The sequence below is a fragment of the Gouania willdenowi genome, chromosome 7 (genome assembly GCF_900634775.1).
Source record: "Gouania willdenowi chromosome 7, fGouWil2.1, whole genome shotgun sequence".
NCBI classification, from domain to species: domain Eukaryota; kingdom Metazoa; phylum Chordata; class Actinopteri; order Blenniiformes; family Gobiesocidae; genus Gouania; species Gouania willdenowi.
Window position 1 is genome coordinate 34,055,846 of NC_041050.1, and position 21,837 is coordinate 34,077,682.

At 37.9% G+C, this 21,837-nt stretch overlaps 2 protein-coding genes across 5 annotated transcripts in view; one reads left to right on the forward strand and one right to left on the reverse strand.

Annotated features, from left to right (window-relative positions):
* ttll9 (tubulin tyrosine ligase-like family, member 9) overlaps positions 1–14,257 on the forward strand; it is a 17,496-nt gene extending 3,239 nt beyond the window's left edge. The window contains exons 1-14 of one of the 4 annotated variants that reach the window (XM_028453160.1): positions 8,328–8,749; positions 10,137–10,183; positions 10,421–10,513; positions 10,659–10,770; positions 10,876–11,058; positions 11,178–11,246; positions 11,333–11,426; positions 11,509–11,549; positions 11,628–11,715; positions 11,827–11,885; positions 11,975–12,171; positions 12,699–12,812; positions 13,895–14,019; positions 14,117–14,257. In XM_028453160.1, coding sequence (XP_028308961.1) covers positions 8,723–8,749; positions 10,137–10,183; positions 10,421–10,513; positions 10,659–10,770; positions 10,876–11,058; positions 11,178–11,246; positions 11,333–11,426; positions 11,509–11,549; positions 11,628–11,715; positions 11,827–11,885; positions 11,975–12,171; positions 12,699–12,812; positions 13,895–14,019; positions 14,117–14,193 — 1,326 coding nt within the window. In that variant the 5' untranslated portion in view covers positions 8,328–8,722 and the 3' untranslated portion in view covers positions 14,194–14,257. Of the gene's footprint in view, positions 1–8,327; positions 8,750–10,136; positions 10,184–10,420; positions 10,514–10,658; positions 10,771–10,875; positions 11,059–11,177; positions 11,247–11,332; positions 11,427–11,508; positions 11,550–11,627; positions 11,716–11,826; positions 11,886–11,974; positions 12,172–12,698; positions 12,813–13,894; positions 14,020–14,116 lie in introns of those variants that run through there. The other 3 variants (XM_028453162.1, XM_028453161.1, XM_028453163.1) reach the window with 3 other exon arrangements.
* Positions 14,258–16,472: 2,215 nt separating this feature from the next.
* fam217ba (family with sequence similarity 217 member Ba) lies at positions 16,473–20,786 on the reverse strand. The gene is made up of 4 exons (XM_028453158.1): positions 20,325–20,786; positions 19,529–19,625; positions 18,519–18,580; positions 16,473–18,444 (listed from the first exon to the last, which is right to left on the reverse strand). Exons 1-4 carry the CDS (start codon positions 20,429–20,431, stop codon positions 17,025–17,027), a joined length of 1,686 nt encoding a protein of 561 aa, XP_028308959.1. The 5' UTR covers positions 20,432–20,786; the 3' UTR covers positions 16,473–17,024.
* Positions 20,787–21,837: the final 1,051 nt, after the last annotated feature.

A 21,837-nucleotide genomic window follows, 5' to 3' on the forward strand; every position in this document is an offset into this window, starting at 1 on the left:
GCCGCAGGTAGATGCTCTTGATAATTTATCATTTGATGCAAGAATATTATTGACTGCTGCAGTCACTGAAAGTGTTAGAGTCGGCCCAGTTTGAACTAAATGAGGTGTCTGCAGATCGACGGAATGAGAGGAGAATGTTTTTTAGCAGTGACTGATTCAAATCTAGATGTACAGTGGCAATCCTACTTAAGGCTGACATTGTGCTGTCAATATTATGACATGAAGGCTGTCATTAAGTGTCGTTCGTGACCCTAACCCCACGAGATCCCTCCACCTAACCCAAAAATGCCAACATAGCTCCAGAGGTGTCATGATTTACCGAAAGGTGTCATAATTTAGCAAACAACACATGATGACAGCCTTCATGTCACCTTATTCATGCTAATGACAGATAATGACATCATAACAACAGCCTTATGTATAAAATCTCAAATAAAGTGTAACCAAAAGGTAATACCCAGAGTAAGTACATATGTATGTCCTAAGTTAAAGTCAAATAAAAGCATGTCTAGTTTTCAGGGAAGAGAGCACCCATGTCACTGAAGAGGTTGGTACAACCACAGAAAGGGCAGTGGGGGACTCTACCCAGCAACAGAAAACAAAAAAAAAAAAAACAGACTGTTCCGAGGGAGAAAAAGATCAAAGGGCACAGACCGAGAGTGCGGTGGTCTAAAGATGCAGATAAGGCAAAGTGGGAAACTGTTATGGGACGCAAGCTCAGGCTTGATCACCCTGTAGCTGGCCACCTTTGATGAGGGTGTCTCGTCTTTAAAAGTCCAAAACAGCCCCTGATTCAAAGAAACACTACTGATGATGCGTCCCAAATTTACATCCTTACCATATCTGGTAAATGGTAACCTCATGTTGACTAATATCTTTTTGGTACAAAGAACGATTTAACATCACGTCTCGTGTTTAATGATTCCAACTGCAGTGTTGTTTGGGTCATTTTTCATTTCCAAAAACATCAAATCGTATTGTTATCGCATGCCCATTATCGTATATTGTATCGTATTAGGATACAAGTGTGTTGTCCCAGGCCTACTATTTAATACTGTCACAACAGTAGACAGCAGTTTTCTTTCCAACAGTAAAGGGCTATTGTTAGAAAAAGCTAGAAGCACTGTTCACAGCAATACATTAGTCATGTATTTAATTTAACAAAGCCTTTGCTGTTCTCCTGTCTGTGTTGTTGTATTTCAAGAATTTATCCTGCAGGAAGTGGAACCCATATTCAGGAAATGGCAGCCCAAAGGTATATATTTATTGGAAATTTAGAGGTTCCTAATTTATTAACTAAAAGCAAGGTTTATGGTTATTCAGTAATTGTTATTTGCCCTTACTATTTGATAGAAATAAAGCTAAAGATGTAATATAGACCAGAATGTTACTACAAGATATGCATTAAGCCGTTTGTTGCTGGAAGACAAACTGAAACAAATCCAGGAGACCAGAGTAAAGATGACCAGTGGGTGCGGTGGAATTTACAGCCATTGGTAGATTACTGTTATAAAAACAAACTTACATCACTGAGCCTCCAACTTTTTTAATTTCCTTTTAGTGTGTGTGTGTGTGTGTGTGTGTGTGTGTGTGTAGCCTCCTGGACCGCTCATTATAATCAAACACCAGACTGTGAAAGCCTGGAAGAGAGTAATAAACATTAAATCAGTTAATCTGCAAAGTTTTTCTTTAATAAATGCATGCATTTTGACTCATAATAGGAGGTGAATCGAGTCGTTCTGTTTGTATCTTTAAAATTACAAAATGTATCACACAATCTGTTCAAGTCATTAGGCGGAAATGTGTGTGGGCTCATTCTCTTTGGTTGTGAGCGCTTCATCACCCATTCGCATTAAAAGACTTAAAATTAATATTTATTTTTTCACAAATCCTGCCCTATGCTGCTTTAAATTGCTTCTATATTTTAATGAGCGCTATCAGATGACTATTGTTATAAATAACATTATATAAGTAAAGACTAGATATATCATTGAAAAAAAGAAAAGAAAAGAAAATATTCTGGTCTATTTTTCCATTATTTTTGTTACAAACGAACATAAACGATAAAAAAGAAAATATTCTGGTTTATTTTTTCTATAATATTTTTTGTGACAAACAAACGATAAGAGATGTATGGGTTAGGGTTATGTAGTGTACATAAAATGTGTTTATTATGTTGCTCAAATAAATAAACAAACCAAACAAAAACAAACAACAAAAGGTTGAACTGAATTATCTGCAGTGGGATTAATGCATCTACTATTTTAGGAATACGCCTTTAACATGTTCAAAATGAATGTTGACTGCCATCTGCTTATTTTCACACTTTCCTAAAGCTTAGGTTCTGTACCCTCAGATCCTTGGCACAGTTTCCGATTTGGAAAACAGTAAAATTCCACATAAATCTGTTTTCTCTCACTTGACCACAGTTATGGAAACCAAATGCGCTCATAGTTCCAAATGCATAAGGGTTAGTCGTCACACTGTATATGCCTGGCCGGCCTGAAGATAATCATGACGGGTTTTCTGGGAGACAGTTCCTGAAACCTAGCCGTTGCATTTGGGTTCATGAGATCAGAGCATGTTTTCAACCTCCATTTGGCAACCAGTACTATACAAGCAATGTATAAAAAACAAATCCTTTGGGTTTGGTGGTTTGGCTCTGGTTTACAATGACCAAAACTGATTGTCAGCTACAATTTAGGTCTTCTGTTTGTTCTGTTTGAAAGAAACAGTCAAACATTTATCTGCCTGTCTCAACACAATTTAATGATGTTCGCTTTGTGTGCAGGCCAACATCTATACAATAGCTGTGAGTTCAGTGTCCTTTCAGAAACCTTTGTGCCCTGTGCACTCATCTGAGCAAGCAGACTGAGGCGGAAGGGATACAACTCAGGAAAGGCTTCAGCTATTAGGTGGATTTGTTGTTTTTGGCCTCTTTTTGTATTTCATTTGAAGACATTTTGTGTGGGCAAAGCCAACGAATTAGCCTGCTGTAAGCCCCAAATGTGCTGTGGTTCTAGAGGAAACAATAAGCAGAAAGCTTTAACTTCTCAGGAGCTGTGATATCTGACAAGTCATAATGAGGAGATGTAAAAGGTCCCACACATCCGACAAGAGCAAACAAACGTGAGACAGAAATTAAGCTGTAGTATAAAATTACATAATCCTTATAATAATAGACAGAAGATGCATATGTATAGATTCACAAATCCATACATCTATCTCCGAAATCTCACCAGTCAATCACAGAGCAAACGTAGATACACCCCAAAGGTAGTGGAAGGAGGTTGTGAGCGTGCGTGAGTGTGGGTGTGTGTGTGTGTGTGTGATATACAATATTATCATCCCGAGAACCAATGAAAAACATCTTTAAGGCCATGTAAGTTTGGAGAGACGGACCGTCTTTGGCCAGGTTATGTGACCTGGAGAATGCCTGGAGAACGTATCACTTTACGGTAGTCACGTGACCACAGGCTATACTCATTGGGCTAAGGCTTTTGCTAGTATTTTCTGCCTGTTTGACTCCTGGTCATAGCCGAGGCAAGCAAAAAGTTTAAAACTGCTTCTGATGAGGCTAAAAAGACGCCGCCGAGACCCGGCCACCTTCGTCGACCTGCCTACCACCCGGCGCCAGACACCACCCCGCACACGCCGGGTCACCCGTCCCCTGTCCGCCCCGACACCATTTCCAATCATTTCCAAAAACACTTACCAAAAATATATCCACTGCTGAGATGAACTTTACCAAAGCAGGACATATTTTCATATTGGCACACTAAAGTCTGCAAATACCCCTTAGATGAAAGGAAGCTGATTCATTGAAACCCAGATTTCCTGCTTCGTGGTGTTGTTGTTGAAGGTTGTAGATCCACCTGGATCGAGGAGTAAAATCCACAGGATAGTCTTTGACATGCAGGACATTCTGCACTTAGCTACATTTCCATTATTTCCACTAACAAGAGTAAAACTGTTCCAGATTGAGCTAGAAAATAAATCACCTTTTTAAATGTATTAATAAATATAAACTCAACCTCATGTTCACAGGAAACAAGGGGTTTAGGTATGAAACCGGCAAAAAACAATTTCTGTTCCAAGTCTTTACCAGCAGCACAAGTGTGGCTGCTAAAAGACAAAGTGGTAAACCAAAATTACAGATGCAACACGTGCAGCTACTGCTACTCACTGATTCTCTGGATGGTTGCCAAACCAAAGCAATATCTGCACAAACAAAAGAAAAAAGAGTATGAAACACTGCTTGAAAATAAAAAAAAGGTTGTACCAAAGCTCTTGTTACATTTGTTCCGAGTGATAATAGTATTACAAAGGCTGGGTTACAGAAGAATATTCAATTCAACTTTATTTATATAGCGCAAATTACAACAAAGTCATCTCTAAGTGCTTAACAAAAAAATAAAGTCCATAGTAAGAAAGAAAGAACCCAACAAGATTCACATGAACAAGCATTTAGCGACAGTAGGAAGAAAAAACTCCCTCTTTTTTATAGGAAGAAATCTCCAGCACAACCAGGTTCAGAGGTGGCAGACAGCCGCTTTGACTGGTTGGGGTTAGTGGACAGAAGGGCAAACAGCATCGGATAAAAGGATAGACCATCAGATTGTTCCAGACTAGTTGAGCCGTGAACCATTGATCAGGAACCGCCAGCTCCAGCATCAAAACACCTGAAACAGAAAAAAGAGCCCTCGGAGGGCGAGGAGAAGGCACAGACTGCAGGAAAAACATTGTACACTTGTTCCTAGTGGTTAGGTTAACATTAAATGGTTAGGTTAACATTAGGTTAGGTTAGGTTAACATTAAATGTCTCGAGGCATCCTCCATGCTCTGAAATACTACCACTACAGGCGAGGTTTCGTCTTGTACTAGTCGCACGTAATGATATATGGGGTGGACATCAGTGTCAGCAGTATAATGGATTAAAGGTAGGGTAGGGTAGCCAGCATGATTTTGAATGTAGCCTCCGTGATGGCTCCGCCTTTACCCCCCTCACCCCTCCCCTCTGTGCTCCGTTTCACTCACGTGCACACGCGGCGCTGCTGGAGAAGTAGAGATAAGCTCATCGCTTGTATTGTGTAGAAACTTTGTTGTCTCATTCAGCGGTAAATAAACAATCAACTTTACCATTATATATGTTAAAAACGTGACTAAAAACTCAGGTTTTACTATGTCAGCGGTGACGCGCTTTCAGTGTGAGCTCGTGCATGCGAGGGATTGAGAACGAGCAAGGAGACAGGGAGACGTGATTGGTTTAAAAAAAAGTTTGTTTTTTCCCATTGGTCGAAGTTTTTACAAGTTTACATCTGCTACAGTTGATGGATTTTCTTCGTTCCTTTTTCAGAGCACATAAGATCTTAATTTCTGTCAGGACATAAAGACAATTTCAACCAAAAACCTAAAAAGTGCATCTGGAGGAAATCACCTACCCCAGCTTTAATATAAAACACATGGGAGTATGTTTGAACAGCTATTAATAAAACGTGATAATAACGACCAGTACCAAAGTACCTGTGTGCTGAATTAGCTTTTATTATGGAGACATGCAGCGTAAACATTTTGAATGACTTGTGGAAACCAATATAACAGTCACAATTCTCATTTCTTGAGTTTCCATGTAAATAAGGTTTATAAGCACCTGTTTTTACTTTAAAATATTAAAGCTTTACCAAAATTAGAAATGAAATGTATTTTCCTCCTTTTCCATTATTCACTCATGTTCTGTTTCTCCTGGGTTCAGAAGGTGTGCAGTTGTCCATCCCAGCTGAAATCAGAACAAATATTTCTATAACAGGACGCCATGACAGCCCAATTAATCTCTTGTACATGTTTTTGACAGAAGAACATTAACATTTCAAACCAAAAGGTTACAGGTAACCTCAGGGCTGCTTTCATCTTTTTTTTGTCCCAGCATCAATTTTAAGTAAACGAATGACAAGAGTTTCAACTTTTAACCTAGGGCAGGTTTTAACCCATGCAGCTAAATCTAAATGATGGAGCCAATGTCTAAAAGTATAGCTGATTGTTTGACTGACGGTGGGTGGTTGAGAAAGAAAAAAAAATCTTCAAAATGTGTATAAAAAAGTGGATCTTTTTGTTTATTTACAGTGGAAAAGAAGCTACTCCTATGTTACATAAACAAAGGTGTGAAACTCAACAGGCATTAGAATTTCATTTGTTTTTCGAAGCATTCGTTTTAGGTATGAGATTGTGTTTCTACTAGACTGCTGTTTTACGTGCAATCAGACGCATACCTGTCATTTTTTGGCGAGCACAAAGCACACAAATGTGGTTTTGTCATGTTGAAACAGATTATCACATTACTCTAAATGCACAGGAAAGGTACAGAACTGTATCGTCGGGGATCCATAGGTTTGCTATTGTTTCTGAAAGGGATCAAAGATCACGAGGCAAGTTCCAAACTGCAGACAATTTTTTGTTGTTCTTTTTCCTGTCTCAATAAATCAATGAGTAAAGTCACTTGACTATTTATCTCTGGGGCATGACTTTGTTTCAGTGGTTTCAATGTACTTGTCAAATGCTAATACAGTATATTTGCCTTAACTTTACAGCAAACATGCATGAGTGGCGGCCTTGGCCTAATTTTATGTGGTCAGCAAAGTAAACGCACAAAAACAAACAAAAGTAGCAAAAATGCATATAAATTACAAAAAAACCCAAAAAGGGTTATAAAACTACACACAAATACCAGAAAATATGCTAAATGACAACACAATTACACAAATTGACCTTTCTATGTCTGCTACGTCTACAGAAAATGTTGACATGCTAAAATGATATGGAGGTAGATTTGTGTCTTTATTATTTAATAATAAAAAATACTTTTAAATCAAAAAAGGTTTACTTCAATCAATAATAAATATTTTAAATCAAAGAAAAAAATTGTTCAAATGCCAAAAAATATTTGAAACCCAAATAATTGCCAGTAGGTTAATTATTTAAATAAATCTAATAATTCCGAATAAGATGTTTTATTGTGTGTTTACAGATTATTTTTTTTTAGTATATGAGATGATATGTCAGGGGTGGGAACTTATAAGTTTACTTCCTCCCACTCCTTTTCGAGTCCATGTATATATGAAAGTATGTTAGTCTGAAAAGAGCCATTTGTATATGTAATGTACATTGAACTAGGAATAAACAATCAATATGTCCTTTATTCGTCCCACAAGATAAAATTTGTAGAGTTTCAGCAACAGATAAACAGATATATATATATATATATATATATATATATATATATATATATATGTAGAAAGCATGTTGCAAGAAAGGAAATTGCACAGTAAAAACAATAAACAAAATATATACAATTATATAAAAACTATTAAAGCAATTAAAAAAAAAAAAAAACAGAATGTAAACATGTACACACTAAACAAGTAATATATGATTTCTCAACAGGACTGGTCAAATTCAGAGTCATATTTTAATATAGGGATACAATGTATATGACATTACATTCTTATTATGTTTTTTATTTTTTATTTTTTTTTAAATGTGTGTTTGGGAACCATTGCTCTAAAAACTTTGTTTGGTTACCTATTGATCTGAATTGGTCATTCATTTCATGGCACATGTGATCGAGTCCTGAAACAGAGAGAGATCGTCTATCACATCCAGTCATTTTGTTTAATCCCTATCCAACAAGGTACTAAATAGATGAGTTTTGGCTCCACCAAGAGGAGACTATATACATGTGGTATAAAATACTGCATGTATACACATTTTTCAATTAAAAATATATATATATACAAATATTATATAGAACATGCTGTTTTACATTATTTTTTTCTCACTCAAATGAAGGGAAAATTATAAAAAAAAATTAAATAAATACATACATTTAAAAAACTAAATGAAATATAAATAGGTCATTTTAATCTGTATTTTATTTTTATTTTATTTTTTCTCTTATTAACAGACATTTCAGGCAACCCCCAATTTTTCACCAGGCGACCGCACATTGGGTCACGGCCCCAAGGTTGAAAAACTTTGAGTGGCTATTAGTTATTGCCGCTCATTAGTGAACTAGTGTTTCTGACATATTGATATCAATGATACATAGATTAGTAAATAGTCAGTGGGATTTCCATTCGCTCCTGAAACAGGAAGTCGACAACTTCCCGTTCTGCAGCTCTCCACGCGCTCTTCTCTGATTGGTGGAATGTGGACTTCTGTCAATCATGCGCGGGCACGTCACAGCTCTCTTTGCTCTCTTTCCGCACTTCACGCTCAAATGCGTCCCCTAGTGCGTTTTTTATTTTTATTTTGAACCTGTTTGGTCCTTTTTAGGGGTTGTTATACAATTATCATGACGAAATATACGGAAGTATTTGTTTTCAATTTATTTAGTTTGTTTTAACTCGAAGGAATCTGGGCTACGTGAAGCGCTGTGGGACAAAATTCCTCAGCCGCAAAAGTGCGAGTGTTAGTTACCATGGTTACCAAACGCCGCTGTCAAACAGAGAACGTTGGACAATGTCGGAACAGTTTCGACTTTCATCCAACCATTCATTTTCAGACCCGCTTGTTCCTGTGTTTTAGGCTCACACTGGGCAATTTAGAGACTTTAATCGACCGAACTCTCATGTTTTTGGGATTAAGGGCTTTTTCGACTTCGGAAATTTTAATTTAATTTTCTTTTTATCTCCAATATCAGAGGACTATATCTGCCAGCGTCTTTCTTATGAACACAGTCATGTCGAAGTACAAGGTAATTAAAAATAAAATAGAAATAAGACTTAGCATTAGCGTCCTTTAAAGCCTAGGATCCCAAAGTGGGGTACTCAAATTGTCATAGGGGGTACATGAATAAAATAAAATAAAATTGGAAACTAGAATCTAAATCGACCAGCAGTCAGGAGCCTCCATGCATTGCCACACATTACACATTAACTGATGTAAGACTAAGATTAGATGATGATTATTATTATTATTATTATTATTATTATTATTATTATTATTATTATATGTTGTTCCTCAATAGGTAAAATTCAGAGACAAACTTCACTGTAGGGTTACATTGTATGTGACATTACATCAGTGGTTCCCAACTTTTTTGGATCATGACCCCATTTTAATATCACAAATGTTTGGGGTCTCCAGAGACTTTTTTTTTTAATTTTTTTTTTTTTTTTTAATTTCTATTATTAGCTTTTGGTTATGTTTGTTGTTTAGTGACAAGATGTGCCAGCTCATATATTTTTAGTCGTTTTCAGTATTTGCAACGCACTTAATTGTTATATATAGGTTTAAGTATATTTTTCCACAACATGTAATGCTGTTTTGGCCTTTTTGATTTCTTCTACTTCTATGATCAAATAATTTAGAATGTACATTACATTTGGACAGTGAGAGGAAACCTGAATACTTGAAGGAAACATTTAGAGTCAAGGAGAACATGTAACCTCTGCACAGGAAGTCTTGGAAGAGAGAACGACAGACAATGTTTAATATAACAACAATAATAATAATGTGCTTGTTTGTGGAGACAACATTTTTGAATTTATTCTAATACATCTTGCATATTGATTATTTATCTTTTGTTTTTGTATAGAACAGTATCCACCTTTCATTTAAGGCAGTGGTTCCCAAACAGAGGTACGTGTACCCCTGGGGGTACAGGAGCACATTGCAGGGGTTACTCAGAAAGATCTAAAAATTAATTCAAAAATAATCAAGAAATGTTCCTACCTCCTTTTAAGGCTTTTATTTTTTTAATCACCACAAACAAACAGTACTATTGCTCAATAAAACACTTCTTGTAATTTATTGAAACAGGATTATTTTATGGTGTAGAGGTCATTTTATCACAGTTCTAACAATAGGAAACAATAATTAGCTACATTTTACAAAGGGGAGACCATATTTACTTCCTATTGAAGTAATCACATAAAAGTTGCATGGATTTAAAAAATCTAATAAAAATCTACTTTACTTTTGGGAACCACTGATTTGAGGGAATCATTCTTGAATTCTCCACCCTCTGTGTTTTCCTGGCAAAATATTTGTACACACGGCAGTTACTGTTTTATTATCCTGATTATTGATTCAGAAATGAAATTATTTTGGTGTTGTCTGTTTTGTTTTTTTGCTTTCAGACATCTGGAGTCAAAGGACCAGGTGACAATGGTAAAAGTGAAGAACGGTTAGTATGTTTTTTTTTTTTAAGACTGACTAAAATACAAATATTTATTGCAATGAATTGATGATGATGATGATTCTTGCTCATGTGGAAATGTTTTTTTGTATTTAAATTTATATATTCATTTACTTTTTATCAAGACCTGTGTTTATACTTGTATGATATGAAATGGCTTTTTCCTTTTCTTTTTTTTTTACAGTATTGAATTGAATCGTAAAGCTCCTATGTCTTTCTTTTCAGGAAAGGACAAATTGTTGTGCGTTACAGATGTAACCAACCCGGCACTATCCAAGACGTCTTGCGCCAAAGACAGAACTGGGTTGAAGTAAACGAGTAAGTTGTTACAAATCATGGAAATTTTGTATAGAAAAAATAGCATCACTGTAAAATGCAGGATCATTTAACTAATGTTGGTTTTCTTCCTCATAGCTTCTTTGATATGCACTTGCCTTATTGGATTTGACTTTTTTTCTTGCAGTGATGAGCAGTGGGACTTTAGCTGGAGCGACGTGGCCTGGCTCAGAGAGATTTTTGATCAGGTGTACCTGCAGGAGCATGTGAGGATGAACCACTTTCGCAACTACTATGAGGTCAGTACAGTATGTGTGTCTCTGGCCAAATATTTGCAATATTTTAAAACAATACATGCGTAATTTAAGTATTAAACCGATCAATTCCTGTGTATTTTGTTACAGTTGACCCGCAAAAACCTCATGGTGAAAAACCTAAAACACCATCAGAAAAACCTTAAAAGGGACGCTGGCCGAACTGAAATGATGTGCGATTTTTTCCCTCCCACCTTCTCGTTGCCCAGTGAATACCATCTCTTTGTAGAGGAATTCAACAGAAACTCTGGAAGCACTTGGATCATGAAGCCAGTGAGATAAAGCTGATAGAAAATATTAAATTCAGTCTATTTAACACTGATGGACTTTGAATTGCTACACTGTCACCTTGTCCTAAATCATGTCAAACAATATTTGTGTTTATTAATAAGGCGGCAAGATCCCAGGGCAAAGGCATTTTCCTGTTTAGGAAGCTGAAAGACGTTATGGATTGGAAGAAGGTAAAAAATCAAATAAAAAAGATTATCGTACAGTGAATTGCAAATGGAACTTGAAACACGTTTAGGACTTTTACTTTCTCACTCAGGACAGCAGTCGTCATTCTGAAGAACAGGGGGAGGAAGCTCAGGTGGAAAACTACGTAGCACAACGCTATATAGCGAAACCCTACTTGATTAATGGTAAGTGTAGCCTACATGGGTCAGTTATCAGAATAATTAAATATTCCAACAATACTAAAGCAACCACCTTTTGTCCCTTCAGGAAGAAAATTTGACCTGAGAGTGTATGTGCTGGTCACTTCAGTACGTATATATACAACCATAAATATGGAATCTATTTTGTTGCATTTTAAAATTGTTGTTTCTGCAAATGGATTACAGTATGATCCATTGAAGGCCTGGCTGTATCGAGATGGATTTGCACGCTTCTCATGTACCCGCTTTTCCCTGAGCAGTATTGATGACATGTGTATCCTTCTAGTTTTTATTCGATTACCCACTCAACTACACATGACTTAAAATATTAAAGAAATGTTTTATTTGACCTGTTTAGTTCAAAGTCCTTAGCAGCTTTTCTCAGATGTGCATCTCACCAATGTATCTGTTCAGAAAACAGCACCTGACTATGACCCCAAAAAGGTTTGTAATGCCAGGATCTTTCAAATCAACATGTCATATTCCATAGTTTTTTTTATTATTTTCGTGCATCGTTTGCCGTCTCCTAATAGGGCTGCAAGTGGTCGATACAGCAGCTTCGGCGTTACCTGACAGCAAAGCATGGTAAAGCCACAGTGGAAACCCTGTTTCAAAAAATGGACACCATTTTCATCCACAGTCTGCTGAGTGTACGAAAGGTCATTATAAATGACAAGCGCTGCTTTGAGCTCTATGGTTACGACATTCTTCTGGACCACAACCTCAAACCGTGAGTACAAATGAAATAGTCATATAGTCAATAACATGCATCTTCTACACTTACAAAGATGTGATAATGATTCAAAGATGCACACGCAAATTTGAAAAACAAAATAAAAGTGAAAACTATGTTGTTGTTTTTTTTTTTAAAGTAATAGCATTGCTAAAAACATAACAATATAATACGTGGAGTATTAAAGTCTAAAGTTTTCATTACAGTACTGTGAAACCATGTTGAAATGTTAGTGAGATTTATTTTTTCATAAAATAGTTTTCTGCTGCTTTGATTCTAACATATTACTGTTAGTTTCATGTCACATATGTTAGTTTTACCTCAGGTGTGTAGTATAAGTTTTCAGTGAAAAAATGGTCCCATATTTTTGAGACTTTAGGTTGGTTCTTCTTTTGTTGGGCTATTCTTTTTCACAATGTAAATGGTGAAGCGACACTGCGGCCAGCAGGTCATGTATGGTACTGCAGCAAAAATAAAGCAGAAAGCGGCTATACAGGATATCATCACCCTCCATCTTTTTTCAGGTGGTTAATTGAAGTGAATGCTTCCCCGTCACATTCTCCGAGCAGCCAAGAGGACTATGAGATGAAGTGCAACATGCTGGACGACACTTTAAATGTTGTCGATATGGAGGGAAGGTACAGAGCCTTTTTTTCATAACAATGTGCATGCTTTCTGTCATCAAGAAAACAAATTTGTTATACAACAATACATACTGTACATATATACATTGGATGTCCTTGAAATTGTGCACACACAAATGTTGAGGCAACCAGTCAAATCAGTCGATTGAAGCACGGTGACGGCACAAAACCATCAGGACCCTCACTGAAGAGGTTAGTACAACCGCAGAAATGCCAGTGGAGGACTCTACCCAGCCACAAAGAACATCAAAGGAAGAGATCAAAGAGCAGACACTTCCTAGGGAGAACAACGTACATAGGGCAGACACCGAGTGTGAGGTGGTCAAAAAGTGCATTCACACCGAACACGACTAGTTGCTTAAATTTTCCATGATGAGTCGCTTGAACATAGTTGTGCTTTTTGCTCGCTTTGTCGCTTCAACGCTCCAGTAACGTGACAACACTGAGAGGGCTGCTCACTTTGTCCTTGGCGGCTTGTACTTGTGATTTAAATGCTCAACTTACGGAGTTATTAAAGGATGAGTTCACTCAAAATATACTTTTTGAGTATGAAGGAGTATGCAGCTGTAAACGTGCGGTCGTAGAAGACATACCCTTTGATTGGGAGAAGGGCTGTAGCTTGAAGGGAGGTCGCTTGACGTCACGTCATTTATATTAATTTTAAATATAATCTAGTCGCAGAAGTCGACCTTAAAGCTGCAGATAGGAGAGAGTGGGAAACAGCTGTGGGACGCAAGCTCAGGCTTGATCACCCTGTAGCTGGCCACCTTTGATGAGGGTGTCTAGTGTTTAAAAGGCCGAAACACCTCGACTCAAAGGAACACGACTGATGAAGCGTCCCAAATTTACATCTTTCACATATGTGAGACACAGCTCCCACGCCACTCTCAAATGGTAGACCTCATGTGACTACCATAACATTTTAAAACTTCTCTTTTTGTTCCTATGAAAGAAAAACTATGAAGAGGCACCAAAAGCATATTCACAACACTGTTGCGACAGTTATTTTTTTTTTCTTAAGTTACAAGAAATAAAAGCTCAATTTCTTTGGCTGCTCTGTTTGTTTCTCTCCTCAGGCTAACTGGGAAGGAGAAAAGGGTGGGTGGCTATGATCTCATGTGGGACGATGGGCCTGTGTTTCAAGAGGATGTCGGCCCACAAACATTTGGGAGTTCATGTCTTAATACCAACACCAACCTTGGTAATTTAACTGTTAATAGAAATGATATATGTAGAATGTGACCGTTTCATGATGTAGTGTCTTTATTTTAACTGTACATTTATCTCTTTGGTTTCAGGGTGTATCAATGACAGGGAGAAGCAGCTTCGTCAAATGCCGAGCAGAGGAAGCTGTAATCACAGAATGCACGAATAAAAAGACCCTTATCTGTATGTAGGGGTTTAGATTGCAGTGTAATAAAGGTTTTAATAAAATCAGCACTCCAGATCATTGTTTTGCATTATTTAAAATAGTATCTTTTTAAAACTGGTATAGAAATGTTAATAATAATAATAAGAAGAATGAACAAGATGTGCCCTCACCAACCTAAAAAAAAAACACAAGATACAAAATTATTTATTTTGAGAGGTTAAAAAAAAGGAGTCTTCCAGACAGGTTTTTACTTTGTGTTTAGTAAATGAACCCTGCACTCTGACATGTAATGTAAAACATGATTAAAGTGACATTTCTGCCATTTTAACTCTTATTCGATCTATTAATGCCTTTCATATACATCTAACTTGTGATAAAAACGTAGAGTTTTTTGTGTGTAAAACATTTATTTCACATCTATGCCTTACAAATACGGTACTTGCATTCAACATTGAGAAAATACATACCACAATCTTTCTGCGTGCATGTCAATGTAATTAACACATTTACAATCATTAGACAGCTCCTGTCCCTTCTCATATGGCTTTCATATTTAAATAAGTCATTAGTCGAGTGGTGTGACCCTAATTTACACAATGTTTACAATGATCGTGTCATGTGGTAAAAAGAATACACTTAAATGTTTAAACTCTGTCTCAAAATTATTAACTATCAGTGGAATGTTTGTGTGACGTAACAAAACAGTGATGCATTAAAACACCAGAGGATAATGGGGAAGACGGCATAACACACAGAAAAATACATTCACCTATTTACCAACGTTTTTCATGAGAACGACATTGTAAACTTAAGATGATGGTGATTAAAAAGTAAACAATAACACGTCCATAAATGTAACAGAGATATAGGAGGTTTGAAAAAATATGCATTTACATTCGTAGCAAACGTTACACCATCTCCTGTGTGACAGGAAGAGCTCGGCTCATACAAAATACAGTACAATGTCATCGAATACAATTCCAGCTGTTCAAACATAAAAAGCCCTTAAAGCTTAAAAAAAAAAAAAAAAAAAGTCAAACTCAAAGCACAAATACATCTGGAACTACATTATTCCACTACACGCTGTGCCTCCGTCTCAGTCACGTATAAACTTAAACATTAAAAAAAAAAGAACTGAAGCACTTCGGAAACTTTTAAAGCAATATTGAAGTAAGAGCATAAAAATAAATAAATACAACCCAACATCAAAAAAGTTAAACATCTAACCACTAAAGTCATGTGAGATGATAGAAATCGAATGACCTGTGAATCACCTGTGCTGACGACTAACTGCGGTACATTAGATATAATTCATGTCTATTTTACCATTAGTAGACTATTGAAAGATCGCCGTGTGCGCAGTGCAATATAGTTTTACATAAAAGCTGTTTATCAGATACCAAAGAACTTGGTTTCACAATAAATTTTTTGCAGTGTTACCATCTATCATTGTGATGACATACTGTACAATGTCAATGGATTGCATTTAGGGATGCACCGAAATGACCGAAACTTAAAAAACCAAGGCCAAAACTGAAATAAATTATGCAAAATATTTAGTCCCATTGCATTTATGGCTCTACAAATCACTAAAGTTAAAACAATGCAATTGTATCAATTAGTATTAATGCTTTAACGAATAAATCAATTAACAATGTGAAAATATTTATTTAGCATTGACATTTCAACAATGCACAATACAAAATAAAAAAAATAAATGTTTAACTTGACTGTACCCATACATTTAATAATATTGTACAGGCCTATAACTCAGTGTTTGTCAAATAGGGGTATGCGATGGCACTACAGGGGGTACTTGAGAAGTGAAAAATTAACAAATAAATCGTCAGTCTTGGTCTCATCCCAGGTGTGAGATGACGAGAAATGATCAAAACTATTGAAATAAATTATTCTGGAGCCACAAAATCAGTGTTTTTCAACCTTGGGGTCGGGATACCATGTGGGGTCGCCTGAAACTTCTGAAAAATTAAAACAGATTTTTGAAAATGATTTATTCTTTTTTTTTTTTTATTAAAACAACACAATCTTAATCTCTATACTTTCACTTTGTGAAATAAAATCTAGTGAAACTAAAATGCAGTAAAAACAAGATCAAAAACTACTTCTAGAAAAAAACATCTTTGGGGTTCCCAGAAATGTTCTCTCATTAAAACACAAAGTGCATTTAAGTCACAGAGCGTGTGCGTCTCCAAGACAAACATACTCTGTGTGCTTTGATTGCAGCATGCATTATTATGCACACTGGTTTAATCCCGTTCAAGTAATTATCTTTATAACGCGGACCAAGTACCGTTGTGAAACCAGATGCTATTGATGCGCAGCCGTACGTCGGGCTGCTGTGTGGTCCATGTTGACCGAGGGCTACACGTAACTATAGTAACGACGTGACACAGAAACATAAATCACACCTACGTCCCACGCTTTAGTGCTCAGATGTATTGAAATACAGCCGCTCTGCGATTCCTCGGACAAGTTGGTCCATTTCTAAACAAGTGCACACTGACCGCGCTGTTTGATCGCGTCAACACAACATCCTGTTTCAGACGGACATTTTTGGTCGTTGGAATTCCGGTGCATCTCTAATTACATTATTAAATATTGTGTTCATGTTGGTCTTTGCTGTGTTTTTTTTTTTTGCATTCTGTCAGCTGAACCACTGAAAGCTTTGATCTTTTCAATGTGATACACTACTCACAGGGTTAGACTGCAGTACAAGGTTAGACTATGTTAGTGTTAGTCAGATTACACAGAAAAGCAAGCGTAGGTTCAAGCTCCGGGAACAATTATAGCGCTACACTGCAGGTTTTCTAAGATTACTTTGCAACAAAGTGCACATTTTTTGCTTTGCCATTCTGCTTATTAGCAAGGAGAGGTTTAGCGAGAGACGACGCATCTTTAGCAGCAGCTCTCTTCATGGTGCTCTTACAGGGCTGACTTCCTGCCTCTGTCCTCGGCCAGTCCTTTTCTTCTCTCTTAGAACCTGTGATCTCTCTCTTGCTTGCAGCATGAACCCGTTTCTCTGCTCCGGTGCCTTTGATGCCACCTGGTTCCTTCTTAACATCTGTCTCAGAGTTGGCTCGGACACGACTTTTCCTCCCCTGCACCCTGCTGTTTGTGCCGGTGCCAGGTTCCTGCTGTTGCTTTCGAGCGTTGCCGGCAGCCTGCATGTGCTTGAGGTGACTTTTTCCAGCCGAGGGGCTGACGGGAGTGTGAGCCCCTCCTGCTCCGGGGCCTCCTGGGGTTCTTCCCTCTGAGGAGGACACTCGTGTCTCACTGCTGCTCCTCTTCCCTGCCACTCCCGGTCGGGGCTTACGCTCGAGCAGGGGGCTGAGCCTCGAGTGGCGTTGGTAGGCGTAGGCAGAACAGCTTCCATTGCACAAGGGAAAGCGAATGTGACAGTGGGGACAAACTGGGAAGCGGGAGAGCTGGTGCTGAGTGGAGGCGGGTGACGGAGGGTTGTTGACAGGTGTGAACGGGAAGGGTCGCTGGCTGTGCCGCAGGCCTTTAGGGGAGTTGATCCGGGATGATGGTGCGGTGTGAGGCCGGGGGACGTTGGCAGCGGGGGCTGATGGAAAGCTCTGCGGCCTCGGGCGACTCCCTGGTGGACGGTTGCTCTCTGCTTGAACCGTCTGAATCTGGAGCCATTCCAGTTGCAGAAGCCGCTCCAAGTACCTCTCCAAGACCCCAACGGGCTTGGGTCTGGGGGCCCCACGACCATCAGTGTGAAGAAACACAGCCAGTTGTCTCAAGCTCCAGCTGTTAAAGGGTGGTGGCAGGAAGTCTGGGTAGCAGTAGTTGGGCGTCTCACTCTCGTCTTCAATCACTGCCTCGTGTGGCCCTGGGAAGTCCGGGAGGAGGTCATTTGAGTCGATGATCTCTGCCCTAAGGTTGAGATGAGGAGGGGTGCAGGGGGTACATGGAGAGGGCAGTACGGGCAGCCTCTCTGAGTCTGACAGATCACTCGCACTGTCATCGTCGTCATCCTTAGCGTCGTAGTGCTGATGGAGTGTGTGAAGCGTAGGAACCGGGGTGTGCGTCAGGGAATGAGTCGGCATGTGTCGGAGACCGGATATTGGGGAAAGCGGCAGTGAAAGGGCTCGTCGGTTTTTCCCCGTCGCTCCCCGGGGTTGGTGGGGTTCGCCACCACATTGAGATGACCGCTGTGGTTTATCCTCTTTTCTTTGTGTGTAGGAGTGCTTACGGTGCTGGGGTCTCAAATCCCCTTCCTCTGGGCTAAAAGGGGACAGATTAGTTCATCTCATAAAAGAAACTGATTAAAAAAGGTGCAAAAAAATGTTTTCTCTTACCTTGAAACTTTGCTTGCGTTCCTGGTACTGCTAGTCTTGATTTTACCACCTGATTGTGCAACCTGAGAAATATTAATGTTGGGAAGGACTTAGCAATAAAATTAATGATCAGTGTCTTTTTATCCTTTTAGACAGTGGTTCCCAACCTTTTTTGGGTCATGACCCCATTTTGATGCCACACATTACTGGCGACCCCAGAGACTTTTTGATCACATTTGTGAAGTAGCACTATAGCAGTGGTTCCCAAACTTTTTTTTTTATCCTGTGTACCCCCTTTGCATTTTTTGTCAAATCAATTGTACCCCTCTTCATCTCATAAGTCCATAATTTCATATGCATTTTCATTTGTGGAACAGCGGACTCTCATAAACCCCTAGCTGTGTCTCGAACATTGGTTCCCTAAGGAAGTGTAATTTAAAATGTACTTTAGTTAAACAACAACTTTTGTGATTACTTCAATAGTAAGTAAATACTGTCTCCTTAGTAAAATGTAGCTAATTATTGTCTCGTATTGTTAGAAGTGTGATTTAAAATGACCTCTACGGCGTGAAATAATCCTGTTTCAACAAATTACAAGAAAATATAGTATTTTATTGAGCAATAGTTCTGTTAGTTTGTGGTGAATTTGTCAAAAAAAAAAAAAAACTGTGATAAAAGGATCTGACAACATTTCCAGATTATTTTCAAATTAATTGTTAAATCTTTCTGAGTACCCCCTGCAATGCGCACCTGTACCCCAATTTGGGAACCACTGCACTATAGTGATGGGATGCGCCAGCTCAGACTGTTTTTTTTTTTTAAACTAGATTTAGTATAGAATACAGTGGTTTGCAATTGTGTGAGGTGTTTTAATTCAAAAAACAATAATAATCTTAAAAATTACAAAAATAGAATTTCAATCAGACATTTTTTTTTTTTTTTTTAATCTTTTACGAGACATTTTAGGCGACCCTATATGGGGTCACGACCCCAAGGTTGAAAAACACCGCTTTAAAATATAATATGCATACCCTGTGCACTGTTGTCACTGCGTCCTTATCCTGTCCTGTGGGGAGGCCATTGTTCATCTGACCAGCTGCTTTCTTTGCCTTGTTACCTTTCTTTGAACTGAGAAAATTCAAAACAAGATGACAGACGTGCATGTAAACTAGGGCTGGGCAATATATTGTGATTAAAGATTTTTTTGGTGATTGTAGAGAATTACAATATCACCTGTAACGGTTAATCTTTATTTTGTAATAATAATAATAATACATTTTATATAGTGCTTTTTTGGGAACTTAAAGCCACTTTACACAAGACAAACAATAATAAAGAAAAAACAATTATCAATAAAAATAAGAGAAAGAGGTTAAGTAAAAGCAGGTGGGTTTTGAGGAGTGTTTTAAGTAATACATGTTGTATAAAAAATACATGTTTTAAGAGTCGCTGCTTTAACTACTTCTCAGTTAGATGGATTTCTGAGTCCATCCTAACCCAGACCTTCCCCTAAACAAGCCACACTACAGAACTCACTCACACGTGCTGTCCCTTACAAGAGAAAAAGCTGAAAGTGGCACATATTGTGTAGCTTTTTGTTAAGGAATTTGCCTGTGTGACATTTTTCATCAATAAATTTAACTCAGTATCAAAATAATTACTGTATATATTCATTTTTGAAAAAAAAAAAAAAAAAAAAAATTGAGATACGAGTTTCGGTCCATATCGCCCAGCTCTTTATTGTAAACAGCTTCTGCACCAAACACGTCTTTGGGTATACTACGAAAAAAAACAAACAACAAAAAACCAAAACAAAGCAAGTCTTACCTAGTCACTGGTAAGCTATTCTCTGTGTTTTTGACCCGTATCTTGTCTTTGGAAACGACGCGTTTCAGTGCCGTGGATGCTGTTCGCTCCTGCATGATGGGGCCCATGATGTTACATCAGAGAAAACGCAGAAAAAAAAATCACACAGTGGCTAAAGAACCCATCCGACATCTCTGATAGGATATTCTCGACTGAGGCTGAAGCTAAAAACACCCATTTTCTCCGTTTTCTCCAACGTGCTGCAGTGCATCACACGCAGATGTATCTTCGCCACAGCAGCTTGAAATACGGCCAAAAAAATATCAACAAAACCGTGATAATTCTACTGCGATGATAACAACAGACGTATCATTCATGTAATGTCGTCCTTATCGCCATTTCATCGACTAAAAACAGCTAAACGACGTTTTATATGGACAGCTATTCCAGCCAGATAGGTTTGTTTACCTGCTGCTGACTGGCTGGCTGCTAGCGCTGAGGTTGCCAGATAGAGAAGATGATTTTACGCCATATATCCATTAACAGGAATGGTAAAATGCTATAGCAACAAAAAACCTCAAAGCTTCAAGCTAATGTTATTTATTGTTGTTTCAGGGTCACTAAACAACTACATTAAATGAGCAAATTAACTCTATATTTATGTGTTATGTTCATTTATGTTTATGTGACATGTCCCGACATGTCGGGAGATAAAAAATTTCCTGCCAAACCTTGTCTGAAAAAATGAAAGCCTAACTTGACATAGTGTTCAAAAAGAAGACAAAATGTATTTCGCGGGAACTACGTTTTATGTTGTTTTTTGTTATCTTTAAACCTACTAAATTGCATTTTGACATGGGTGTTCTACAACAGTGTTTCTCAAAAGGGGTACATGTACCCCTGGGGTTACGCGATGGCACTACTACAGGGACTACTTGAGAGAGAAAAAGAGTGAGAGAGGTACTGTACACTTAAAAAAAAATGAAAGGATTAAAAATAGGCAGTGGCTATCCGTACGGTTGGCATATCAATATACCAACATTCTATACGTACGCAGCGCCCCTCATTGGCCAGTTTAGGTCACGTGATAGGTCAGTCATTGGCCCGTTTAGGTCACGTGACTAGGACTAACCCTAACCCTAAAAACTGTTGCAATTTAGGGTTATAACCTAACCCTAACCCTACGTACCAATAGCACCGGGGGTTGTTTGTACGGCAACCGTACGAATAGACACTTTCTTAAAAATATGGGGTTTCATAATGTTTATTTTTTAGTTAAAATGATAATCATAAAAATGATGATGGAAATTATTTTGATTAAAACATGAACTGAAAATACAAGAGTCAGTCTTTGTCCCACACCGGGCAGAAGATGACCAGAAAGTAAGAACTTTGAATTTATTCAGGAGCCTCTAAATTGTGTTTTATTTCACTTTTTACAAAATGTGATTATGCGTTTTTTTTTTTTTTTTTTTTAATCTATTTTTTTTTTAATAGTATTCTGAGCAAAATGCTGTAGTCAGACAAAGGGGGT

Excerpts from the sequence above, each read along its gene's own strand:
- fam217ba (XM_028453158.1), bottom strand. The coding sequence starts at position 20,431 with ATGGGCCCCATCATGCAGGAGCGAACAGCATCCACGGCACTGAAACGC. Across the intron at positions 18,581-19,528 it reads CAGTGACAACAGTGCACAGG|GTTGCACAATCAGGTGGTAA; the intron begins GTATGCATATTA and ends AATATTTCTCAG. Across the intron at positions 18,445-18,518 it reads AACGCAAGCAAAGTTTCAAG|CCCAGAGGAAGGGGATTTGA; the intron begins GTAAGAGAAAAC and ends GTCCCCTTTTAG.